Source organism: Phoenix dactylifera, chromosome 9 (assembly GCF_051530095.1).
Source record: "Phoenix dactylifera cultivar Ajwa chromosome 9, Ajwa_hap1_PhDact_Kaust_v1.1, whole genome shotgun sequence".
In the NCBI taxonomy this organism is placed as follows: domain Eukaryota; kingdom Viridiplantae; phylum Streptophyta; class Magnoliopsida; order Arecales; family Arecaceae; genus Phoenix; species Phoenix dactylifera.
In genome coordinates, this window is record NC_143198.1 from 27,779,410 (window position 1) to 27,795,244 (window position 15,835).

At 40.2% G+C, this 15,835-nt stretch overlaps 2 protein-coding genes across 2 annotated transcripts; both read left to right on the forward strand.

Annotated features, from left to right (window-relative positions):
* The first annotated feature begins 314 nt into the window (after window positions 1-314).
* Window positions 315-3,277, forward strand: LOC103709447 (basic leucine zipper 6-like). Its single transcript, XM_008794770.5, has 4 exons — window positions 315-1,296; window positions 1,406-1,496; window positions 1,663-1,789; window positions 2,847-3,277. Exons 1-4 carry the CDS (start codon window positions 767-769, stop codon window positions 2,972-2,974), a joined length of 876 nt encoding a protein of 291 aa, XP_008792992.1. The 5' UTR covers window positions 315-766; the 3' UTR covers window positions 2,975-3,277.
* A 7,005-nt stretch (window positions 3,278-10,282) lies between these two features.
* On the forward strand, window positions 10,283-15,367 carry LOC103709448 (protein BIIDXI-like). The gene is made up of 4 exons (XM_008794771.4): window positions 10,283-10,478; window positions 12,900-13,070; window positions 13,176-13,517; window positions 14,570-15,367. The coding sequence occupies exons 1-4, from the start codon at window positions 10,403-10,405 to the stop codon at window positions 15,166-15,168; spliced, it is 1,188 nt and encodes a 395-aa protein (XP_008792993.3). The 5' UTR covers window positions 10,283-10,402; the 3' UTR covers window positions 15,169-15,367.
* The last annotated feature ends 468 nt before the right edge of the window (window positions 15,368-15,835 follow it).

Genomic DNA, 15,835 nt, shown 5'->3' on the forward strand with positions numbered 1-15,835 from the left:
CGCTTACATGCAACTCCGGTCGTATAACCATTTATTTAACAAGCCATCCTTTCGAGCGGTGATGAACAACAACAACAACAACCATGTATTAAAATGTTATTTGAAATCTTCCGAACTTACGATAATGAGAAGAGCTAGCACAAAATTAGTTGTCACATATTTTGTTTCATGAACTGGCTTTTCTGGAGCTTGGATCTAAAACCGAGTTCATGTCATCAAGCCAACCTCGCCAATCTGGTTCCAAACATAAACAACCCTACAACATGGATCGCCATCGATGATGCACATATGCTCCTTCAGAGCAATGAATGACAGTAGCAACCAGACCCATCTACATAAAGCCCACAGCCTCTCTCTCTCTCTCTCTCTCTCTCTCTCTCTCTCTCTCTCTCTCTCTCTCCAGCTGTTGCTAGCTGTCCCCTCTTGCCTTGTCATGTGATCCCCCCTTCTCTTCCTCCATATCTTCACCCCTACCTACAACATAAGAAAATTCAACTCCCACCCCCACCACATCACCAACAGCAACAACAAACAAAGAAAACACAGAGGGAGGGAGAGAGAGAGAGAGAGCCAACTCCAGGAACACAAACAAATTGAGTGTTAATTATTTGAATTTGAATTGAAAGAGAAGATCTCTGCAGTCTCATTACTTATCCATTGGGCTTCAAGCAAACAAGGCTCTTACATCTAGGCGGCATTGCTTGGCCGGTCTCGAACCAAGCGCTTTTTGTGCGCGCGCGCGCGTGAGAGAGAGAGAGAGAGAGCTATGGCTCAGCTCCCTCCCAAGATCCCCACCACCATGCCCCCAATCTGGGCCAACTTCGGCCTCCAACGTCCCCCCTTCTCCATCCCTGCGTCCGGCTCCCCCCTCCTCCCCACCCCCTCGCCGCCAGCTCCCGGCTCCCAGCATTCGTGGGTCGACGAATTCCTCGACTTCTCCTCGGCCAAGCGCAGCTCCCACCGCCGCTCTGCCAGCGACTCAATCACCTTCGTCGAGGCTGCCGCCACCGCCGAATTCGATGGCCTTGACGACCACCAGCTCATGTCCATGTTCCCTGACGACGTCCCCCCGTCTTCATCCCCCTCCGCCGGTGCCACGCTCCCCGTCTCGTCTTCCAACCCGTCCACGCCGTCCGACCACAACAGCATCAACGATGACAAGCCTGCCACCTTGTCCGACCAGCTGACCGCAGTGATGGAGTCAGCTGAGGAGGCGCAGAGTGCCCGCAAGGCCGGGCCGCCGGCGCCGGCACAAGCTCAAGCGGCCGCAGGGCCGGACCCCAAGAGAGTCAAGAGGTGATGAGGCCCATTGCCGCCATTAATTTTACGACAATCTGCCTCATTTTTACTCGTGAATTGGCCTCAGCTGTTTTGAGTCTTCTGATCGAGTCTTGGATTGGAGCAGGATATTAGCCAACCGGCAGTCCGCGCAGAGGTCGCGAGTGAGGAAGCTGCAGTACATCTCGGAGCTCGAGCGCAGCGTAACAACGTTGCAGGTAGCCATGCTGTTGAATTCTCCATATCATCATGATAATGTCGAGTTGAATTCTGACAGGAAATTAGGTTCCATGGGACAACGCAACAGCGTAAACTGGTATAGTTTTCATAATTTTGGTCAACGTTCTCTAATAATTTTGTTGTCCTTCGGATGTTAAAACGAAGACCGAGGTGTCAGCCCTGTCGCCTCGGGTCGCATTCCTCGATCACCAGCGCTCCATTCTTACAGTGGGGAACAGCCATCTCAAGCAGCGGATTGCAGCCCTGGCGCAGGACAAAATCTTTAAAGATGGTGAGTTTCCTACACCCATATGCCGATATTACTAGAATTTGGTCGAAATTTTCCGGTACCTAAACTATTTTTGAATTCTTACACAGTTATTTAGAGTCCATAATAATTTCTTTCCTAAAGACCAAACTTTAACATAATGCAAGTGGGCAAGGGAAGTATAAATGACATTTGAATGCAAATATTTTTTTCCCCCAATTTCGTTACAGGTGTCCAATAAATTCAGTAAATTCATTGCACAGTAGTTGCCCAAAATTCTCTGGATGTTCATCATTCTTTCATTTGCCGAATGATTTTTAAGATTATGTATGACTAAGAAATTATTTTAAATTATTGATGGTCATAGCACATTTACAACTATTCATGATTAATGTTTGAGATAATCATGTGAAGATTTTCCAAATAATCGATGTAATTTGTCAGTAGTCTGCAATTTTTGGTTGGTGCCCTCCCACGCTCGACGTTCTTGCATGTAATCATGCATGGACGTTAACAATAATTATTAGTCTCATAAATTTCCTTAGTTATCTAACAAATTCTTTCTTCCCCCCAAAGTCTCAAATCTTCTTCTTTACTGAACCAGTTTCGAATACCAACTCTTAACAACTGTACGGTTAATCCCACCCCTATACAATTTGGAATATAATTATCTGAATACATTATGCCTCTCCTTAACGAAACCTCCTTTGAGTTGCGCAAGAATTTCTTCTAAAAAATATATATATATTTTCATATAAACCTCAGCTTGACACCATTCACAATAGTCTATAAGATCTAAACTAGCTATGAATTAAAACAAAAAAAAAAAAGTTAAATCACATTACATATTTTGGGCCGATATAATTCATGGTTAAAATTATATAAAAGTTTAAACTACGCCCAACATATTTTGCTTCCATGGAATATACAATGCGACAACAGGAACTACGTTAACACAACTAAATCTATCAAACAATCTCAATTAGCAGTTAACAATATGCATTTCAGAACCTGACAGCTTTATAATTACTTGGAGAGCTCTTGTAATGGATTTGGGTTGTGGTTTTGTGTAAAATCGCAGCCCACCAAGAAGCATTAAGGAACGAGATCGAGAGGCTAAAGCAAGTATATCGCCAGCAGAATCTTAAAAGAATGCCTGCTCCCACCTCTGATCACCCCATGCGCACAGGGAAAGAGCTGGCTAGCTGACACAAGAATGGCTCAGGAGAAAATGCTCGCAGAGGTGACAAAAGTTTGCTTCTAAGGGGTTGAGGTGATGCTGTTAATTAAGCAGGAGAAATTATGGTTACGGAGGTGGTGAATGTGTTCTTTTGTGTATTTCATTTTTTATTTGTTACTTTTCTTACCAAAAAAAAAAAAAAACTAATGTCCAGATGGTGGTCATGGGAGTGCAGTAATCCAAGGTTTAGGAAACTGAGGTGCATGAAAGGGTCATGTTTACTATTTTGTTGAGTGTTTTTCCTTCTTTCAAATGAAAAATATTTCCATGTACCTAATTTTTTTCTTGACATGGGGGCTTGCGGTTTTCCAAAAGAAAAAAAAAAAATGAGAGCTCATGATATGTGCGAACCGCGTGGCTCATCTATTGCTTGCACCGTCTGCATTCGTAATTAAATTCTTCCTTAGATTGCCAACGAGTTGCAGAATTTCCTAATTTTTTGATGTATCTTTGTGTCTCTACCTATTCCGCAAAGTTCTTATTCCAGATGTATGATGGGAAGAGAGAAAAATATGAGACCGTTCCTACTAACCCGTGACAGCAGTTTGGAAGCTTAGCTATCCTATCCCACTATATACATTAAGGACCTATTTGATTGATTGGGCTAAAATTTTTATAGGATTGATAGGTTGGGCTATGTAGTTCTTCTTTTTTTGCGTCCCTATGGGATGCAGGCCGACCCATTCCAAAGCTTCTCCTCAATAATTTTGAATCTAGACCTAGCCCAATTTTATAATTCTATGATTATACTAGTTGTATTAGCCCAATTCACAAATTCCATAAAATTTTCAACCTAAGCATCCGAACAAATCCAAAGTGGATGTTCAGATAGTAGAAGACGAGAATGAGGTTCGGGTTGTATCTTTCGCGTGAATGAACGATTTATCTTCTTTGCAACGTCGTTTGTTGGATTGCACCCCACATATCAATCAAAACACTCCAAACTCTCTCATTTTGCACAAATTGCAAAGCAAGTAATGGTCACATTGCTTTAGATAGCAAAAATATCGAGGATACATGAAGTAGAGCTTGCACTAATGGACACATTGCTTTTCTTAACAACCAAAGGTTTTGGATTCGATTCATGGATAGTACATCTCCATTCATGTTGTATACTAGATCACTAGCAAATCTTTATAGCATTATCGATAATAAAACTACACAGCATATCCAAACACAAGATACATGGTAACAAAGCATTCTTCTGAAAACAAACAATGGAAAATAATAATAATGAAAAACAAAGATCATTGTCAATCTTTATTACTTTCTACCAGTTAATTAATCAAGATTAGAACTTCCTGCTCAACAAATACATTAAAAATATAGAAGAAAAGACAAGGTTATATCTCCTCCTCGGTGGAATAATAGCTATCATTAATTAAATAAAGCATCACAATATTTTCTTAGTTCTATATTTCACTTGGCACCAACTGGAAAGCTTGAGCTAGTTCTATAAATTCCCCAAATCAATCGAGCATGGCATATTTGCCATCTGGGTCTAGGTTTACACTGAATGATGGTGTGTCTTGAAATGATACTAAAAGGGTTATGAATACCATCTTTTTATTATATGCAACTACTCTGCAGTTTTTTCTTGGTAGAGAGAAATGGATCAAAATGCATTTGACAGTTCTAAAGAAGAGTTGGATAGAACAGTGGCAGGTGCCTGCTTATTTTTGCCATTATGTTTATAGCAGAGATGAAACTGCCCTATCAAACAAAAAAAAAAATGAAAACAAGAATAACATTCTGTTGTAAACTTTTATGATTGTCCCTTTAAAGCAGAAAACCAAGGTGCTGGCCATAATTAAGCAAAGAGCAAGGTGATATAGATGCAAAGATCTTTACCCCACACCCTTCCTATTGAGCCTTTTAAAGATTCCATTCACTCCCAACATTTCCCTTCCCATTAGGATTCAGGTGTCGCCCAGCAAAAATTCCAGCACTGTTGTATAGCATTGCCTCCACCACGTGCACAGCACGTGCCTTTGTATAAAGAACATGAATCCTCTTAGCTGGCTGCATCTGTGAGGCACTAGACAGAGAATTTCTTCTATTATTGATCCATTCTTATTGGTGCTAAAAGAATAGATGGAACCAAAAACAAGCGAGCTTAATAGTACCTTAAGTGTGAAATGTGAATGAAACTTTGGAGCTTGGACGCACCTTAGCATCCACCCTTGCTTTTTCCTTTGTGGGGAGGAATACCTCGCATTTCGTCCCTTGGGGAAATTTTAGATATGACAAGGAAGTAGAAATCGTCGCCTTAATAGCAGAGAACTTTAATGGAACATCCCAAAAGTATAAGATGGACCCTTTAGGTGGGGAGTCGTGCTCTCCCTGCATGAGAGAGGGAATCATGATGCGAGTGGACCAGCTATCGGAATCATGCAGCTCGAGTGGTGACAAGAAGAGTTTTTACTAGTAATACTTCATGAATTGTATCTTACTCTATGATTTTCAGATTTATAGTTTGTTATCATTATATTTACTTTGCTCGTCTTGTTACAGCAAGTAAGGAGAATAACGAAATAAGAGAAAAAAACAAATAATATGAATGTACTATTTATGATTTTATATGGTTTGGTTTATTGACTTATATCTACAGGTAGAGATAATGAAAAAATTATACTGTAGAAAAGTAAGGATTGCAGAGTTTGAGATTTTCACTCAAATTATATCCCCCAATATACCCTGGTTTCTAGAACGCTCAATTATTCTTTTCTCTTATGGTTATAAGAGAGTAAATCGATTTAAACTTGAACTAATGTTCTAAAATAATTAGGTTAGTCTGGCTCAAGGAAACTCCGCCCTCACACCTCTGGCTAACCAAGCATGACATCCAAGTAAAACAAGTATGGGGGTGGAGAGGACCTTTTCTTCTTTTCCTCTTTGCTCTACTCATTTTACCTATTGTACTATGCTCCAAAAAAAACTTATTTGCCTCTTTAAAGCTTGTGAACTCAAGACATACTCAATACATCTTATGTTCAAGAACATTTCATTACATTGTGATCATATGCACTCTGTTTACATGTGCCCTTGCTTATTGGGCTTCCAGTTGGAGTATACTTCATCCATTACTCAATCTTTGATGCATATTACATCTGCCATGGAAATGGAGCCAACTAGTAAATTGGATGGTAGATTGTATGTATTTTATTTTCTTTTTTTTTCTTCGGTACAAGCAGATCATGTGTATTGGAACTTGACTTTTCTAGATGTTTCATAAATTGTTAGGTATAGGGATGATGCAGTGATTTTCTAGCCCTTGCTCAAAAATCAGGAGGTGGGAAAAGGAAATAAAGAGGCCTACCAGGCCAGTGTGACAGGCGTAAGAGGCTGATATGCCAAGTAAAACAATAAATTTTCCCCTCATGATTCTGGGGCCATACATAATACACTTGCCATTTGGGCCTTGCACATGAAACAAAGTAGAAACGCCATTTTATCAGCTTGTTCCTAAGTTTAATGTTGCTCAACGTCCATTTTGGTATTTAATTCCGCCCATACTAGATAGCAAACTTTTTTTTATCTATATGTGTGAGGACCTATGCGAGCGTCCATTTAGTTTCACATTAATTATTCGCTGGATAGATCTTGGGTAATTATACAAAATAAAGGAACCCAAATAATACCTTTCAGCTAGCTTTTTTGGATGAGGTCTTGGGTTAATACAAATAGTATCAGAGCGGACCCGGCTCATAACCTATGTAGATTATGAAATACTGCAACACAAATCCATTAAGACTGACTAGAGCTGATCGTAGTGCTTGTAATTAAATTTGAATAGATTTAAACTCTTAGTCTGACAAGAACATCCGGACTTAAACGGAAGAAGTATGCGAGAACCCGTGTGGGCGTGTGTTTGGTCTCACATCGGTTATTAGCTGCGTAGATTTTGAGTACTTATATAGGATCAAGAAATCTAAATAATACCTTTCGACTAGCTATTCTGGGTGAGGTCCTGGGTTATTATAGTATGCCCAATATTAGACGAAAACAAATTAATATAGTAGATGAATAACTTGGCCGGTTTGTTCACCATGCAGCCTAAAAATCTTGTGTTTGCAAAAATAACTAGAAGCTTGTGCTTGGTTTGGTAGCACTCATTCAGTTAATAAATAAGCATAGCTGCTGACATTGGCAACACCAGCTCATATAACCTTTCTTATGAGATAAACCAGAGTAGCTTAGTGCTTGGCTTCTTTGCACTCCTAAGAGTGAGGATGGACAAATGCAAGTGCTAGGGTTCAACAAGAAATAAGGTATTATTGCAAAAATTGGCAAATATAACCAACTATCATTAAGAATTTCATCTTTGGACCAAAAACAAGTAAGAGGTGGAATACCACAAAGAGAAAGTGTACCTAATAAAAAAGTAGTTCTTGTAATTGGAACATATCTTGTTAAACCACCCATAAGAACTATATTCTGATTTTTTTCTGGTGAATATCCAACAATAGGTTCCATTGAATGAATAATAGATCCAGATCCCAAAAACAATAAAGAAAGATTGGTAGAAGCTTATTTCAAGAGCAAAACAAGTACTTTCTGAAACAATAACTTTAGAATTATCAGAACAAGCTATAGCCTTTCAACAAGTCGCATTCCCCTGCCTGTTTTCCGGGCCCAAAATAATCAAATACATGGATCGTCGATTTCTCAAATAAATAAACATAGTACCTTGGTGCAGCACACAGAAGGGAGAAATGGCAAAAATGGGTACTTCAATCATAATACAAATTTGTGCTGTCTCAATTAACATTCATTTCCAATGAAAGTATTATTAACAATGTATTTTTGCAGAACAGTGGTAGGAAAAGGGCTTTTTAGAAAAAAATAATATATGAATTGGGATAATGAGACTACTAAGTTGATTGTGGATTGGAGTTCTATATAGGCGGAAATAATCATGGTTGAAACTTATACTGACTCATCCCTGTTCCAACTTGATCAACCCTAAAATATTCCAAACTAGCCCACCCAACCCCAGTCAAATAAACAATTTACTTCATATATTTTTATGAGATATTTATATTTATTTTAAATCATCGTTGGTCTTATTCGCATAACTTGCATCTAGGTAAAATCAAAATTGGGACAATATTAGCTTAACAAAAATATTTAGTATCTTCCAATGATCCTAAGTGAGACAGACAAGATCCAACTCTAACTCAATCCCCAGTCGAATTGCTTGTTGGAATTGGGTAGGGTTGGAGAAATCTCAATCGAGGTCATGTTTGGGTTGCATCAACTTTGGAGGAATATGAAAATTGGGAAAGCATAGGACTAGCCCTCAATCCACCTCAGTTCATTTTAGATGTCAAACCTGGTGCACCGCAGATATGAATAGGTCTGAATTTGGAGACAGCAGTGACAAGAGCTTCCCCACGCTATATATAGCTTGGCATGGGGATTAGAGCAGAGGAGTAGTCTCTTCCCGGCAATGTGGATGAGGCTTCTTCTGTAATATCCGATAACAAAACCTGCTCTAGCTTCCAAGCTGCATGCGGTGAAGATTTGACCAGTAGAAATCTTTTACAGTGTTTTTTTTTTTTCTCTCTGTTTCTTTTTTTTTGGATATACTACAATCGTTATTTAGTTATATATTGCCCCTAGCACCATCTCTAATGCATTCTGATTTTGAGTTACATGATCGAACGTTTCAAAATTCCATTTTCTCTGGAAAAAAGTAGCACTACTAAGATTCCAATTCATAACCTCCTCTTGTGTGATAGAGAAGCGCGATTGCTGGACATAAACTATATACTTTTCGTTAATATTCATGTTTCTATTCTATCATTGCATTGACATGATCAGCCATTGATGATTTGTTAGCTTTTCTCGTTATTCATGGGAAATAAGTTGAAGGATGTAGAAGAAAGAAATTTCTACAAGTGCTCAGCCTCTGGAAGTACATATCTATCTACCTATATATATATATATATATATATATATATATATATATATATATATATATATATATATATATATAAATTTTTTATGGATGGGCTACAATTGTGGGTCACTTACCTTGTTGGTGCTTTAAAGCACCAACATCATTACTTGTAGCCAAAAGAAGATGGTGCCTAGCTAAGATCCGTCAATGGAGATATTTTATTTTATTAGATGGTAAGTTATCTTAATGTTAATAGAACATCTGGCTAACAAGTAGATATGCCCACTGCTCTCTTAATTTGTACTCTACGCCAAGGTTTCAACAGTGCTTTTTGACTCGTGGTAACAGTTGTTCGTGAAAACTTCTGTCCGCTGTTATAAGGGTTATCCTTAGTAGAAATAATCTATCTTTGAGATAACGGTGGATGCCATGATCATTATAACAAAAATGATGATTAATGAATGAAAAAACAATACTGATATTTGTTCATATTACTACAAAATTAACGGGAACGATTTTTTTTTTTTTTTTGCAATGGATGGAATAATTCTTTTCATTGTCTTAAAATTTAAATTTGGAATGTCATTTTATTTACCAAATCGGAAAAATGGAAAATACTGCCCGTTATTCTCGTCACATAATAGTTGTTATAATAAACTATAGTTTAATTAAGGGACATATTTTAAAATTTTGCTATTTTTTGGTACGATTAAATGTTTTTAGATACAATTTAGAATACCATTTCAAATATTTGTCATAACTAACATCTATTGAAATTGTTATAACTCTTATTATGGTCCCCACGACAACTGTTATCTTAGACCACGCTTCAAATGCATCTCTCTTTTATTTGGATAAAATGAATTAAATTTATTAGAAATTAAATATGATATTATATCTTTTAATAATAAAAATATAGAAAATCTAACAGCTCATGAATCCAAACAAAACTCGAGAAGCATGACAACATATGAGATTAACTGCCATCCTTTTTATGTTCTTTATGACCGAAAGGAATTAGTAGGAACAAGCATCTATCTACGTTTGCGGTAAAAGTCACAACCCCCAGCAGAAGAATTCCAAGAGCAGACACCTTAAAAAAAAAAAGAAAAAGAAAGAAAGAAAGGAAAATCTGAGTGAAGAAAAGTGAAAAAGAAAAAGGGAAGGGTCACAGTTGAGCCATCCTTGTCGGTACGTGTTTTTTTTTTTAACGAAAAGAGGGTACAGTACGTAAAACGCGGAATAATATTGGCTCCGCAAAGCTTTTCTCTTTACTTATTTTTTTCCTTTCACGCTTTCCCATGCCAAAAACGAAGTAAACAAAGAAGCGTACACATAAAGCCAAAAGAAAGGGAATCACCGACGCAAAGAGGGCGAGGAGCGGAAAGCCAGCCAAAAGCGCGAGTCAGTGGGAGTCGAAGAGAGTGAGTGAGAGAAAAGGAGGGTAAGGGTGGAAGGAAATCGGCCGAGCCCCCGCCCTTTGCCGGGAGAGATGGAAAGGTCCTGGGTTTCTCTTTGGGTGCTGCTGCTGCTCCTCTCTCAGTGGGCTTCAGCCGTAGTAGAAGATGGTGAGTCTCTCTCTCTCTCTCTCTCTCTCTCTCTCTTTTCCCCTCCCTTTCCTTTCTCTTCTCCTCTCTTGAACTCTTAATTCACTTTTGTATCTCTTTTTTATCTACACTTCATTCATTGATATAATGCTGGGTTTAGCACTGATTTGGTTGACACATATTCCACATTTTTTAAAACTTTTTAACTTATATGGAAGTGTTTTTAGGCTTAATTAGGGATTTCATTTGATTTGTTCTTCTCAAAAAAAAAAAAAAAAAACTTATGGTTGATTGAAATAATTCCTTCTGGAAGAGGGAGACATGCATATGGGCCATCCTTGGCACATTTTCCTTTAGGAGGGACTGTTTTGAGTTGTTGTCATATATTAAAAAAGTGGACGAAAGAAATTAAATCCTTGGAAATGAAAGCTTGAAAGGGATTGGATCCATCAACAAACCCTCTGTTTCTTTCTCTTGGAATTTTTCTTAGCAGTGGCAAGGGAGACTATGCTTTCCACCACCTTAAAAACTGTAGACTTTGGCTACTGTTAGGCATTCAATGAGCTAGTGTAAAGGACTACATTTCCGGTCTTTTGCCTTCCTGAGAGATTAGTGTAACTTCTTATGTTTATCACAGATAAGTATACTCTGCTATTTGGTAGATATGCTATTCATGTTTCTTTCTCTACGAATTGTGCTTGTAGGGGAACTGAGCTGTGTATCTAATGAAATGAGCGTCTCTATAGAGGTTTTCTAGCGAAATGAGCTTCTGCAACCTGGACCATCTTAGTCCATCCTTTTCAGTAGATAAGGCCCGTATCCAACTTTAGGCTACACCACAGGAACACATCCTAAAGATTTATGCTTTCTAATGGCAGTTTTCTTTCTCCCCCTCTTTTTGTGTCCATGCTTAATGCCAAGTGAATGTGAGAGATGAATTGAGCTTCTTGTTGGTTCAAATTTCTCTAATGCTGAACAAAAGTTCATGAAAGTGGAAGCTTTCTGGAACCGTATCACTACCTTCTTACTAAGCAGAGCATGCCATTGGTCTTAGTAGAGCGTTTTAGGTCCGTTGCATTGTGAAGTTTGTTCATACCGGTGGTTTGTGAGATGGCATCAGAGTGCAGCAGACCTAGACCACACTCTTTTGCTTGAGCTTGGATTGGCTTCCGGAATACGATTTCATGAAATAAAACGCTTTAATAACTCAAAATTGTAATTCAAGTCACTCAGCTGGTGTGGTGTATTCTGATTGCTATTTGCTCCCTTTGAATTGGCATTGTGAAATGTGCCATTTAATGAAGTGATTGGTGCAAGATAACTGAGTAATTTTTTCTGAGCTGCCGTATCATTGCTCTTTCATCAAGTAAAATCCCTTCCCATTCTATGCCGTAACAGAGGGCAGCTGTAAGCCGTCTGCCAATCTCTTTTGGCTTTAATGCTTTGCGCATGAGCGATGACACTCATTACGTTCCATGTGCCTGACTTTATTGGCATGGTGTCGAACGTTATTAAAGCAGACTAACATCCTTCGCTGCCGGGTATGTATTCTAACCAATGTATTTGGCTCCAGGGAACTTTTTTTTTTTATCAAAGAAAAACTTGGACCTCGTACTTATCTGATTCGAGAAGATCAACAAATTCAATACGAGTAGAACTGGATAGAATCCAGAAGTAAAATTTATCGTACAAGAAAATCTAGTTGGAAGCCAAACTTCTTCCGGTCGACCAAAATTAAATATTGATAAGAGTCATAGATCATAGAACAGGTCAAGAAGGGGTCATGGATGGGTGAAGGAAGGGGACGCCAGACTGCAACAAATCTTACAGCAGTATCCTTTCCAAGACAACTATATCTACTCCTCTGCTTTGACGTGTGGACCCACTACCAGGTAACAAATTATTGTGGTACCTGTTGCGTGTGCCCTCCACCTTAAGGGAATGCAACATGTTAGTGGACCTGAGTTTGAGTCTAATCATGTCAAGCACTCAACCTTCTGGTGGAGGCTTGAGCAATTAAACCTAGCCATGAAAATATCAAAATTTGATGAAACTGCTCTTTTCAGAATCTTGTCTCCAACCGAACTCAAGCGTAGGACGAATATTATAATGTTGTATTAACTTATGTTCGACATGCAACCCAAAGTGCAACCTACCTAATCTGAGCCAACTCAATTGCGTTTTGGGTCAAAGAATTTGTGACGATGTCTTGTTGATCTGGTAGATTGAAGTTCATTGATTTATAAGGACCAAATATTGTTGAATTGGGAGTTCAATGCTTCCCTTTTTTTTTCTTTTTTTTTTAATCAAACTAATGATCATACATTGATTCTTGTAGATACATGATAATTCATCAAAAGTGGTTACACACGATTTTATCCTCAAATTTCCATCTATTGCACTCCAACAAATCAAATTTTAAACAGAATTGGCCTGCTGCAGGCTTGCTAAACAATGGAGATTTTGAGACGCCGCCCACCCGGGGATTCCCGAATCCCAGGCTTGCCGCCGGTGAGGGCACCACCTCCCTCCCTGGCTGGACCATCAACGGCACCGTCGAGCTCATCGAGTCCGACCAGCGGCAAGGTGGTATGATCCTGATCGTCCCTCAAGGTAATTGATTAAAAATCATCATCCTACAACGTCCGATTTATCCAACAGCGGACTATACTCGGTGTTATATTGAAGTTAAAAGCCAGGAAAGCGGATGCACTGCAGGTAAACATGCAGTGAGGCTGGGGAACGAGGCGGAGGTGTCTCAGGACTTGGAGCTCGAAAAGGGGTCGACGTACTCGGTGACGTTCAGCGCGGCGAGGACCTGCGCGCAGCTGGAAGCGCTGAACGTGTCGGCGGCGGGGGCGGTGGCGGCGGTGGACCTGCAGACGCTGTACAGTGTCGAGGGGTGGGACGCCTACGCGTGGGCGTTCCAGGCGCAGCAGGAGGAAGGGGCGGAGGCAAGGCTGGCGTTCAAGAATCCGGGGATGGAGGAGGACCCCACCTGTGGGCCCGTCATCGACAACATCGCCATCAAGAAGCTCTTCACACCCGATAGACCTGAAGGTGAAGTCACCGGCATTCTCGCTCTCTCTCTCAGATCTTTTCTTTCTAGATCTCGGTATCTCTCTGTCTTGGGTGCGAGGATCAGGGCACTGCTGGATAGCTGGTCCACGTCAAATTATATCCTACACTGCATGTACAAACATAGCCGTGCAGGGTCCGCAGAAAATAAATTAGTTGATTGGCATGGTGCGTGTAGGATATAATTTCTCACTGGTCTGAAATAATTCAAAGGAATTGAAGAAGTATAGCTTGCCCCTCTATAAAATGAAATGTTAAAACTAAATGGGTCTGGGTCGGTAAAAGACAGTATGACTCAGCTAGGTTGAGCTCAGGTTGGGTTCAAGTCAAGCATTCCTAACCAGCTAGCAACTCATTGGATGTGGGGATGGCAGTTCTCGCCCTACTACAGACACAGTAAATTTGGATCCAAATAGGTTTGGGTCTTCATATCGGACCGAGCACAGTATCGTCTGCCGCATGAATCTGAATCTGGTTAGCTTTAGCCAGACCACTATGTATTGCACGAGTGATGTTTGGGTACATGCACAGGTGCTGCTATCATACCATGTGTCGTTGTACAGGTTACAATATTTGACAGAGTCCCTAAAATTCATGAAGACGATTACTAATTCTCTTCTTAATTCTGGTGGTCTATGTTAGTTATCTAGATTTTCTTAATTATAGCTGACTGCAAATTCATGGAAGGGGATATTGGCTAGGTGTCATATGTAACTGCTCACAGCAGGAAATGGAGCAGTGTTCAGTGGATGGATGCTGAAGTATGTGCATGCATTCATATATATGCTCCTGGCCCCTGGGGGTGTGCTGCTAGAGTCTTACACTTCTCTTTTTCTTGTTTTATGTTGCAAAGATCTTAGGAAATTTCATTTAACTAAATATCCTTCGTAGACATTAATGCAGTCCTATGAGAACAAAACCGAGCTACTAAAGCATTTTTGTGCGAGGAATGGTGAGGTATGACCTTCTTCCGTCTTAATTGCTGGATTACTGAAGCTCTGAATCTAATATTGTCTATGACCTGCTGTGATCAGACAATGCTGTGATCAATGGCGACTTCGAGGAAGGCCCGTGGGTGTTCCCCAACGCCACCCTTGGTGTCCTCCTCCCCACCAACCTCGATGAGGAGACCACCTCGCTCCCTGGCTGGATCGTCGAGTCCAACCGGGCGGTCCGCTACATCGACTCCTACCACTTCAACGTCCCCCAGGGCAAGCGTGCCATCGAGCTCCTCTCAGGCAAGGAAGGCATCATCTCCCAGATGGTAGAGACCACCCCACAGAAAAAATACGGCCTCACCTTCACACTGGGGGATGCTGGAGACTCCTGCCAGCTCCCCCTAGCTGTAATGGCCTTTGCCGGAGACCAGGCTCAGAACTTCCACTACTCCCCCATGGGCAATGCCACCCGCCAACCTGCCAACCTCACCTTCACAGCCCGTGCCGAAAGGACTCGCGTTGCATTCTACAGTGTGTATTACAACACCAGGAGTGACGACCGGAGCTCGCTGTGTGGGCCGGTGGTGGATGAGGTGAGGGTATGGGGGGTGTCTGCTTCAGCTTGGTTAAATGCTCGTGGTTTGATTGTGTTTCTTCTCGGAATGGCTGTGCTTTTCGTCTTGGTTCTGAATTAGAACTACTGCTGGCGAGATGGGTCTGCTTTAGCTCTTTTGGTGGTGATGAAAGATCTCCAATGGTAACTTCTGAGATAGCATGTCATGAGCTGGATCACTTCAAAAACAAGTTGATCTTTTGATGTAGGTAGCAGAGCCATGTAATATTTTGGCTCTGTCTCTTTTTTTAAGTAATATATATATATATATATATATATATATATATATATATATATATATATATTATATGATAGCTTAAGCCCTGCGTTAATTTTTGGGTTTTCTTAAACCTAACTTTGGCTTTTGGTTTATGCTTATGTGGATGCTAAACTAATAAGATTTATCCATTTTAGCATGAAAGAGGATGGAAGTAGTTTATGGCAAACAGGGGCCAATTTGAAACCATCATTGGAATATATGATCCTTGGTGATCGGTATATTGACCCAAGTTGGACAGTCAAGAATAATTACTTTCAGGGATCTTCAGAAGTCGTTGATGGTTTAACACGCCTCATACGGAGACATGTTAGGCTGATGAATGATGAAAGAGAAAAACTCGGACCAGGAGTCAAAGGTTTTATCAGGCTTATATATAGAAGGAAAGTTCTTATATGTCAATCATAGGCTACGGGCTTGCATTTTGCGTGGATAGTGGTGAGGAATAATAGTTCCATACAGGATAGGTTAA